General features: G+C 35.1%; 1 protein-coding gene across 1 annotated transcript in view; it reads left to right on the top strand.

Moving 5' to 3' along the window:
* LOC102854225 (gametocyte-specific factor 1-like) overlaps positions 1-11771 on the top strand; it is a 22454-nt gene extending 10683 nt beyond the window's left edge. Inside the window, exon 5 of the mRNA XM_006883987.1 lies at positions 11756-11771. Within this exon, the coding sequence (XP_006884049.1) occupies positions 11756-11771 (16 nt within the window). The remainder of the gene's footprint in view (positions 1-11755) is intronic.

Here is an 11771-nt window from a genome sequence, read left to right as displayed (position 1 = left end):
TTAGAGCTAGGGATTTTGAACATTTCTTCATGTGCCTGTTGGCCATCTGAATGTCTTCTTTGGTGAAGTGTCTGTTCATATCCTGTGCCCATTTTGCAATTGGATTATTTACCTTTATCTTGTGGTGTTGCAGCATTATTAACAATAACAAAGAGATGGAAACAGCACAAGTGTTCATTAACAGGCAAATGGATAAAGAAACAACATTCATATAATGTACAAGAAAAAACAATTCATAAACACTGTGCTCCTCGAGGATCTAGAGGGCATTATGTTAACTCTGCATCTAGAGAACATGTTAAGTAAGTCAGTCAAAAGGGGGCACTTATTGTCTAAGACTACAATTATAAAAAGGAAAAGTTTGCACACAAATATAATCATTCTTTTTTCTATATATAAATTTTTTCTTTTATACTGGTTTACTTACAAAGTTTGTATACATTGTTTTCACACTGGATCCTTCCAGTTTCCTACAAATATAACCATTCTTGAATGGTTTCAGGAAATGAGAGGGGAGTAAAACTTAATAGATAACGGGCACATATTAAGATGAGTGAAGGGAAAGACAATATCTAATAAGGAAATGATCAGTACAATATCACTAAATGAAGGGAAGACACAGAGTTATTTAAGGATTAACAGAAATCAGAATTTCAGGAAAGAAGTGGGGCATTGTGGGTATTGCAATTAATGTTATAGAACAAAATGTGTACAAATGATGCCATGAAAAGATAATTTGCAAAAGAATACCAAAAGGGAAATTTAAAAAAAAATTGCTTTGTTGGCGAGCTCTGGTGGCCTAGTGGCAAGAATCTGAACCGCAATCCCAGAGGTATGCGGTTCGAATCCACCAGTTGCTCTGCTGAGGAAGGGAGACAATCTCCTCTGTACCAGTCAGATCTGACCATACACACACAAAAACATTTAAAAAAAAAAAAAGTTTTAAAAAATTTATTTAAAAAAATTGCTCTGTAAACCTTCATTCAAGTCATAGTTTAAAAATGTTTATAAATAAAACTTTAACCTGGGTGAAGGAAGTTAAAAAAACAGATATGTTATGATTTCCCTTAAATGGTATATCTAGGCTAGATAAATGCATAGAGACAATAAGATTAGTGATTATCAGGGATGGGCAAGAGAATAGGGAGAAAGGGAGCCTAGTGCTTAGGAGACATTGAACTTTTAAAAGTAGTAGAAAATTTTGAAAACAGTTTTTGGTAATTATTGAACAGAATGATGAACATAATTGATATTACTAAAATGTACATGAGAAGAACATTGAAACAGCAAATTTTTTGTTACAAATATAAGAATAAAAAAATTTAAAAAAAAACCTTTTAAACATGGAATTGTCAATTGACCTAGTAATTCCACTCATTATTTACCTAAAAGAATTGAAAACAGAAACTCTCATATACACTTGTATACCAGTGTTCACTGCAGCATTATTTTCAATAGTACAAAGCTAAAACCAACCCGTGTCCATCAATAGATGAATGGACAAATAAAATGCAGTATATGCACATGATGGCTAAGATTGCATGTCAACTTGCTTTCCTATAAGTTTGGTCTGGCAGTTATGATAAAGTCAGTCCCTTGACCAGCTCTGGTGTGAAATAATCTTTCCTTGATGGCACTTTATATCATTTAATCACTGCCATGTTGAGATCTGCTATAAATAGTCAATCAGTCGAAAGGTAGTATCATCAGGGATGTGGCCTACATCAAATACATACGGAAGTCTGGCAGAGCTCACATTTTGTTCACTCTGGATCCTACATGTAACTACATCACCTCCATCTCTTTGAATTAAACCAATGGCCTGCTTTACCTGCCAACCATGAATCTGTAAGAGTCAGAAGTCTCTCCTGAAGTTTGATGCATGGACTTAGGACTTGCTTTCCTTGGTTATAAAATTTGTAAGAGGCTTTAAAAAGATTTATATGCATTTCAAAGATGCTAAGATGACTTTCTGTTTAAGTATGTGAGTCCTTTAATCTCTTTCTCTCCCTCTCTCTGAGTATACTGTTTAGCTTAAGTGACACTGTTTTTAGAAAGAACCCAGCCAAAGTCAATACATACAACAGAATATTTTCTGCCATAAAGAGAAATTAAGTTCTATACTATACATATACTATAACGTACATGAATCTTGAAAACATGATGCTAAATGAAATAAGCTAGACATAAAACTAGAAATATTATGTTTCTCCAATTATATAAAAATAGGTAAATTTGCAGAAACAGAAAACTAAGGTTACCTAAGGGGAAGGAAGTTATTGCTTAATGGGTACAGTGTTTCTGTCTGAAGTAATGAAACAGTTTTGGATAGTGATAATTGCACAATCTTTTCAATGTAATTAATGCCACTGCACTGTACACTTAAAATGGAATGCCAAATTTTTTATTGTATATGTTTTATCACCATAAAATTTTTAAAATAAAGTTTAAAAGAAATTGCCACAAAACCTTCCTAGAGTCCCCAAGTCCAAACTGTTCCTCTGTTTTCCCATAACAAGTGTTTGATGTCTCTACTTAGTTTTCATTCTGCTAGACTATAAGATGGCTAGCATCTTATATAAGTATAATCTTCACTATATACTCGTTCTCTGCTCACAATCAGCCAACACTGTTGAGTGTGAAGAAACTATGTTTTGTGGACATTTCTCTCTGATTCCCATTGCTGTAGAGTCAGAATCAACTCATAGCTGACCTCCAACTGGTTTTAGGGGATGTTAATTGCAGGAAAGAGATCACCCATCTTTCTCCTGCAGAGCCAATGGTGATTTGAACTTCCAGAGAGGTGCCACCTTTATGTTAGCACCCCAGCTCCCTACAGAATAGGTGACCAAGAGGAATGCTTTTTTTCTTTTCTTTTTTTAACTGGACATAGTAAAGTACAAAGAAAACCAATGCTTTGGGCTAAAAATTTTTACTAAAGTAAAGCAAACTTTCAGAAACCTTGGTCACCAGTAATCTCATCTGCAAAAAAAAAAAATCCTATCAATGCAGTTTAAACTAATATGGAAAAGTAGTAAGACTTTTATTACCATAAGTTTCTTCTCTAAAATCAAGTTTTAAGATCCTAGTGAGTGAATCCAGGTTGCTCCTTAGAAGCAAGGATTCTGAAGCTCCATCTCTCATACTTTGGGCATGTTGCCAGAAAGGACAAGTCCTTGAAGAAGGACATCATTCTTAGAAGGGTAGATGTCGTGTAGAAGAGGAACAATCTGGACAAGACTAATTGACACAGTGACTGTGGCAATGAAGTCAGGTGTATCTGAGATAGTGATTTTGGCTCAGGATAGGGCATGATTCAGAGCTATTGTTCATAGGGTCAATATGAGTTGTAGTTGAATTGACAGTACATAACAACCACCACCCTTACATCCGTAGTATAAAATTTGGGGAAGAAAAATATAAAAGGCTCATTATTTATTGTCCCTGGTGCATACCACCATACCATAATGTGGTGGTCTGCATATTACTGTGATGCTGAAAACTATGACATCAGTATTTCAAATACCAGCAGAGTCACCACAATGGATAGTTTTCAGCAAAATTTCCAGACAAATATAGACTGAGAAGCAGATTTGGCCATCCATTTCTGAAATAACAGACCCTAGAAAACTGTATGAATAGCAGGGAAACATTGTATGTCATAGTGTCAGACGATGAGCCACTCAGGTTGGGAGGGACTAAAAATTCTACTAAAGTTGCCTCATCAGTGTGAAATTTACCCTTATAATGGATGAAATAAAGCTTTTATACACTGGAAGAACTTCGTATGCTGACATGGCAAGACATGAAATGAGGAGACACAGCTGCAAACATCCATTAATTAGAACATGGAATGTACAAAATACCAATACAGGAAAATTTACTTGTCAAAAATTAAATGGAATATGTAAAGACTGACATCCAAGGAACTATGAGCTTGGTGGACTGGAATTTGCTATTCTGAATGAGACAATCATATGATCTACTATGCTGGGAATGGCAAATTGAAGGGGAATGGTGTTACCTTCATTATCAAAAAGAATATTTTTTAAAAAGAGTATTTCAAGATCTATCCTGAAGTAGAATGCTGTCAATGATAGGATAATTAAAAGGAAGACAATTAATACAACCATTATTTAAACACATGCACAAAATACTAAGGCCGAAGATGGCAATTGAGGATTTAGAAGAAGAGGGATATCAAAGCCAAAGTAATTGAGGACTTACTGACTTCTGTAGTCTGAAATTAATCAAGCAACCAACATGGAGTCGTAATAATTGGTGACTTGAACACATATTGTTCATAGGGTTTTCAAAGGCCAGTTATTTTTTTAAATCCCATGGACTTCCAAAAGAACAAACAAATATATTTTAGAGAAAGGGAAACCAGAGTGCTTCTTGGAAGCAAGACTGGCAAAGCTTCATCTCACATATTTTTGGGCAAGTTACTAGGTGAGGCTATTCCTTGTAAAGGAATCATGCTTAGAAATGTGAAGGGTTAGTGAAAGAGAAGAAGCTTAGTGAGATAGATTGACACAGTGACAGTGGCTATGGGCTCAAATGTATCAGAGATGAGGATGGCATAGGATAGAACAGGGTTAGAATTTGTTGTTCATAGGGTTACTACGAATTATACTCAATTCAATGGCACTTAACAACAAGAATAATACAAAAGTTAGAAACCAAAGGCTAGTTGGAAAATAAGGCCTTGGTGACCCAACTGAAGCTAGAGATCATATGATACAATTTTTATAATCAATGATGTATATATATGCATATATGTATGTGTGTATATATATGTATATGTATGCATGTATGTATGTATGTATTTATATATAGTGGTACTACACATGGAAAAAGCCCAAACTCTGGCACACATTTTTCCTGATTTTAAACCATGCAGTATCCCTTGTTCTGTTAGGACAAATGCTTCTTGTTCTATATACACACTTCACATGAGAACAATTAAGTGTTCTGAAATTTTCATTCTTCTCAATGGTACCTACAATTTGATATAATCCACACAGTCAAATGCCTTTACATAGTCAATAAAACACAAGTAAACATCTTTCTGGTAGGCTCTGCTTCCAGCCAAGAACCATCTCACTAGCAATGATATTCCTCATGCCACAGTCTCTTCTAAATTCAGCTTGAATGTCTGGCAGTTCTCTATTGAACCATTCTAGTAATTTTTTAATAATCTTTAGCAAGTTTTTACTGGTATGTGATATTAATTATATTATTAATAATTCTCTCATTCTTCTGGATCACCTATTTTGTTTTTTATGGATCTCTGTCAATCAACTGGCCAAGTATCTGTCTTCCATATTTGTTGATGGAGACTAGTGAGTACATCTAGGGTTGTGTCTCTTTCCTGAAAACCCTCAAATGGTATTCCATCAGTTCCTCGGACCTTATTTTTTGCCAATGTCCTCAGTGAAGCTTGGGCTTATTCCTTCAGTACTTTTGATTCTTGGTCATATTTTTACTTCCTGAAATGGTTCAGTGTCAACAGAGCAAATCATTCAGGAAGCTGGACAATACAAAGAAGAATGTGGCTTCAGCATAGAAGACTCATCAACAACTTGAATTATGCTTGCAGAAACTATGAAAGACTTGAAGCACTTACTGCAGAAAATCAAAGATTACAACCTTCCATTAGGGTTACATCTCAACACCAAGAAAACAAAAATCCTTTCCACTGGACCAACAGACAACATCATGACAGAAGGAAAAAAGAATGAGGTTGACAACAATTTCCTTTTACTTTGATCCACAATCAACACCCATGCTAACAACAACAAAGAAATCAAAAGATATGTTGCATTGGAGAAAATTTACTGTCAAGGACAGCTCCAAAAGAATAAAAATGTCAGTTTAAAGACAAAGGTATGTCTGAACCAAGCCATGGTATTTTTCTTTCCTATACTTCTGAAATCTAGAGAATAAGTAAGGATAACAGAAGAATAATTGAACTGTGAATCTTTGAACTGTGGGGTTGGTGGAGAGTATTGAATATGCCATGGACTGCCAAAAGAACAAACAAGTCTGTCTTGAAAGAAGTGCAAGCAGAGTGCTCCTTAGATGCAAGGATGGTGAAACTTAAGACATTTTCTGGAGGTATCAGTCCTTGGAAAAAGAGATCATAGTGTGAGAGGTAAAGGGTCAGCAAAAGAGAGGAAGACCTTCAATGAGATGGAATGACACAATGACCACCGCAATGGGCTTCAACAGGACAGAGATCATGAGGCTGGCACAGGATAGGGCAAGGTTCAGAGCTGTTTAGGGCCATTATGAGTTGTAGTCAACTTGATGGTATTTAACAATAACAACATACACATGGACCTCGCTTGATGGCCTACACAGGAATCAAATCAACTACATCTGTGGAAAGAGGCAGTAAGAAATCTCAACATCAGCAATTAAAATAAACCAAAGCATCATCTGTGGAACAGAGCGTTAAATACTCACATGTAAATTCAAATTGAAGCAGAAGAAAATTAAACAAGTCTACAAGAAATAAACAAGTTCATAAGAGCCAAAATAGGACCTTCAACTTATCCCACCTGAATTTAAAAACTATCTGAAGAATAGATTTGACGCATTTAACAGTAAATACCAGATGAGTTGTGGGATGGCATTGACATCATTCATGAAGAAATCAAAAAGGTCATTCAAAAGATAGGAAAGAAAGACCAAAATGGATGTCAGAACAGACTCTAAAACTTGTTCTTCGATGTAATGAAGCAAAAGCAAAAGAAAGAGATGATGAAATAAAAGAGCTGAACAAGAATTGGTCAACACTGAACTATTTAAGGAAGTCACATGGAATCAAGAACCTGAGGGAAGTTCTAACTCACTGAAGGCACAGGCAAAACATAAGGCTCCAGGAATTGAAAGAATATCAGTTGAGGTATTTCAGCAAACAGGTGTGACCTTGGATGTGCTAATCTTTGTAAAAATTGTAGGAGGTAGTTATTTGGACAACCAATTAGAAAAGATCTATATATCTAGATCACTTTTGATATGACAGATCGTGGAAATTATATAGAGCAATATCACTAATATTACATACAAGCAAAATCTAGCTGAAGATTATTTAAAACCAGGGAACTTCCAGAAATCCAACCAAGATTCAATGAGGCATTATCATTGTTGATCATAAATGGATCTTGGCAGAAAACAGAGAATAGTTGACTTCTATATTATTGACTATACAAAAGCATTCAACTGTGTGGATCATAATAAATTATGGATAATGCTGAGAAGAGTATAAACTCCAGAACACTTAACGGTGCTCATGTAATAACTACACAGAGCAAGAAGCAATTGTTCAAACAAAATAAGAGGGTAAAGTATGACTTAATATCAGGAAAGGTGTGTATCAGGGTTGTGTTCTTTCACCATATCTATTCAATCTGCTGAGCAAATAAATCAAGAATCTAGATTTTATGAAGGATAATGTAGCATCAGGATTGAAGGAAGACTCACCAAAACCCAACATTATGCAGATGATACAACCTTGCTTACAGAAACTGAAGACTTGAAGCACTTACTGCAGAAGATCAAAGACTACAGCCTTCAATAAAACTCCTCCCCACTGGACTAACAGGCAACATTATGACAGATAAAGAAAATATTGAAGTTGTCAATAATTTCATTTTAGTTGGATGTGAAACAATGGGCTTGAGCATGAAGAAGAGGGTGAGAATGTTGCAGGATAGGACCAAGTATTAGTTTATTCATAGGGTTGCTATGAGTCAGAGTTGAATTGATGGCCCCTAACAAGAAGATACATACCAAAACTTATTCTATCGGTTCCATTACCGTTACCTATCTTGTAGTTGGTCCATACTCTGTCCTTTTTTGTTCAGGTTTTCCAAGCAGCTATGGCATAAAGTAAAGGAAAAATATTTTAATCTTTCTTTTTTATATATTCCCTAGCAAGATAGATGTGCCATAGTTGTTTTCACTCCTGCATTCTCAGAATATGTTCTCAAGTCAAATGGTCAAGTGCCTAACAGGCTTGAAACATTACACTTAAGCACTGTAGTGACCCAGGTTTATTATGAATGGAACAATATTTTCAACTATAGCATACGACAATGATTCTCAGTTTCATGGGTATCAAAACCACATACAGAGTTTGTTAAATACAGACTATTGGGCTTATCACTCCCAGCATTTCTCATTCGGTGGATCTGGAACAGGACCCCAAATCTTGCATTTTCTCAAGTTTACAAGTGAAACTAATACTGATAGTTTGGTGTACACACTTTAAGAATAACTGATAGAAACCATACTTAAAATACTAAGACAAAAATAGGCAAGGGAAATGGTGGCTACAAGAAAATGTAAAGACTTAATCTAATCCCAGGGAGACATTAGAAAAAGACTTCATGCAACAGTGAATGAATGGAAATCCAAATTCTCTGTAAATGTTCATTAAAATTAATAAAATAAAATTTAAAAAAAGACTTCAGAGAGAAAATTATCCTTACACTTAAATATTTGACATCCCTCAAAATAAGAAATCAGAATAATAGGAATATCGGAATTCTTAAAACTGTACTATAGAAGATTAATCCTCCATGCAATTGAAGTAGTTCTTTCTTGTACACATGAAGTCAATGTTTCTCAAGAACAACAAATGTTCTTTAGCCCCTGGCAGTGTAACTGCTTGTTGTTTAATTACTAAGCAAAGGTTGGCGGTACAAATCTACTGAGGTGCCTTGGAGAAAAGATTGATAATATACTTCCTTTGAAAACTCTCTGAACTAAGATTCTACCATAAAATATATGAGGTTTTCCTGACTTTGTATTCACTCACCAGCAACCAGTTTTTTAAAAAAAGAATTCACTAAAGAAATCTTAACTTAAAATTTACATCTTAGATGACAACACTAATAAAAGTCTGAGGGACTAGTTTTTGTATCTAAGAAGGAATTCAACTAAAAGTCAAGGAAAATCATGGAGAACAGGTTTCTCAACAACATTGGCAATGATTACAGGCAGTGTGGACTAAACAGAGTCTTATATATAGTGATATTTAAAGAAAATCACTACTAGTTTTTCTCAGTCATCTTGAACTCTGTTTTTCTAGAGCTGAATATTAACTATTCTTGGCACACTACTACCAGGGACTCTCTTTTAAACAAAAGTATGTTGGCTCCAGCTATCTGTCTCTACTTTACCTAAACAATTGTGAACAACTCTTCATTATCATAACCATAAGAAATTTTCAGTTTTAAAGATCTTGCAAGTACATATATTGAATGATGTTTCTATTTTAGACACTTAACTACCAATAAAAAATAATATATGAGAAAAAACAATTTAACTGATAAAATTAAAGCTCAAAGGGAAGAAATATGTCAGTCTTTTAATGGACAAAAATTTTCATTCTAATAGGTGTCTCAAAACAGTGAAAGTCGTTAACAAACCTACTAAAATTCTTTCCATTCTAAAATCTGAAAAAGTTTTCTAACAAAGTTGTTTTTTTTTAAGTCAGGAGTACAGAGTCCTTAATTTTAACTAATAATAATTCTAAAAATATAACCTATTATTTAAGGATAAATTCTAGGGTCCCCAAGTGGGTATCATACCCATAGATAGAACTAAAACGAATCAGATGGTATAGAGGGTCTCATTTCCAGCTAATTTCTAAAATGATCCTTGTATAAATACCTGGGTTTTTTTACCTTTTCAAGCATATCCAACCTGGCTGAAAAACTAGTATGAAAGAATGCTCTGCAGGGATTTCAGATAAAACAGGAATTTCCTGGGTCGGAAAGGAAAGCTTATGCGGTACATTTTTATTTTAAAATCTCCACAAAAGTCAGAGGTTTTGTTTTGGTTTTTGTTGTTCTGTTTTGGTAAAGATGATAGCCTGTTCACTGTGGTGCTAAATGGAACAGCTTTATTGATTGCAGATCCTGTCACTTTGACAAGGCATTATTGAATGCACTGAAGCTTGACTTCAGATTTTGGGTTGATGCCCACTCCCTACGTTCCCTACCATTTTCTTACTCAGAAATTTCAATATGCCAGTAGCTGAATGAAAAGTACTTACGGGTCACAGTAACAATGTCAATGATTTCACAAGACATCTGCAACTTAAAGCCTCAGAAATCACATTTTCATCCAAACCACACTGGCTCTACCACTTCTGCATAAAGGATGTTGTGATAAACTATGAAGTTTTGTTTTTCATAAGTATTTTTTAAATATCTCCTAATAATCTGAAAACAATTTGATAAAACAGTAGCATTGTCTAAAACTCTTTGTGGGAAGCTTGCAGTGAAGTTTTCATTCTTAGCAATTCTCTTTCAAGAAGTATATTAACAAAAAAAGCAGCATATTAACAGCTTGCTCTTCCACATAAATCATTTCAGCCATTTAGGTAAAAGAATAGCTTTTGTGAATTCAAAGAAGTACCTATATCAGTGGTTCTCAATCCTGGCTGTATATTAGAATCATCTGGGTAGCTTTTTAAAAATAACCATGTCTGACCCTTTCTGATTAATTGATTTGAGAGAGAAACTTGGCAGAGTATGTCTTAAATGCTCCCCAGATGATTCTAATGGGCAAGCTTAAGAACCACTAGCTTGCATCAAGAATAGCTTGGGCTCAGCTTCCATCAACACATATTTCTTAATGTGAACTAAAGACAAAGCACACCCAAATCAGCCCAAGGGATAATTAAAAAAAAAAAAAAAAAAAAACAACCTGATAACTACTTTTAGATATTGCTGTGTGAATTATCCCAATTTATAATTACCCTATGGGCAAAGTGGATCTGCCCCATAAGGTTTACCTGGCTGTAATCTTTCTGGGAACAGCCAACCAGATTCTTTTCTTTCAGACTGAGCCCTTGATACTGAAAATGCGCACATTGCCATTAGCAACTTCTCCCTTAGCTACTGGGTCATCTGGGCTCCTTTACGTTTGCAAATTAGTTATGTTAAAACGAAAATTAACCACTGTCATGATCCTTTTCACGAAAATTATATCCCATTTTTATGTCAGGATAGATTCAATCAAGTAGTGTCTGAACTCTGTAAACCACTGAAAATCTCTAGAAATCCAAGTTTTTTGTTAGTTCACATCTTTTAGTTCATAGTTTTGAAAAAAGGTGATCGCCAGGTGTGGTCTCCTCTCCCTTCCCCTCCTCTTCGCTCTCTCGACTTGTGCTGTAACCCTCTAAAACCATCAGTGCTTTTTCTCCAGAAAGCCTTCCTAGGCCATCTAAAGTTCATTTTTCCCCTTAATATTAATATATAATCTCTATCACTTTCCCCATTTTTTGGCAGATGTAGTGCTTTTTAACTTTTTATCCACTTCGGTGACAAGAACCGCTTTTCATAGTTTGGAGGTAATGTTTGGTTTTCCACTACCAAATTTTATATTTCCTCTCATTTTAGCAATTCTCTCAGCCCCAAAATTCCTTTGGATAAGGAGCTGCACTGCCAACCCAAAAGCAGGCAGTTCAAATCCACCAGCCATTTCACAGAATAAAGATGGGCAATCTCCGCCCAAGCCATTTACAGCCTCTGGAAACTCACAAGAGGATCAGCTATGGATCAGTCCCAAGCCCACGGCAATGAGTGCCAAGTATTTACCTTCCTATCAAGAACTCGCATATACTATTGTTCCATTTGGGGATTTTACATGATGCTAAACATAAAACTAGACTTAAAATTCCTTTTCTTGGTAATTGGCTTTTGGCTGTACTGCCTATCTTTGCTCTCTTCAGATACCTCAAAGTCTAA

This window comes from Elephantulus edwardii, unplaced genomic scaffold, assembly GCF_000299155.1.
Source record: "Elephantulus edwardii isolate Elephantulus edwardi_28Jun2011 unplaced genomic scaffold, EleEdw1.0 scaffold00030, whole genome shotgun sequence".
NCBI lineage: Eukaryota > Metazoa > Chordata > Mammalia > Macroscelidea > Macroscelididae > Elephantulus > Elephantulus edwardii.
The sequence above is the reverse complement of the archived record's forward strand: the minus strand, read 5'-3'. Positions and strand labels throughout refer to the sequence as shown.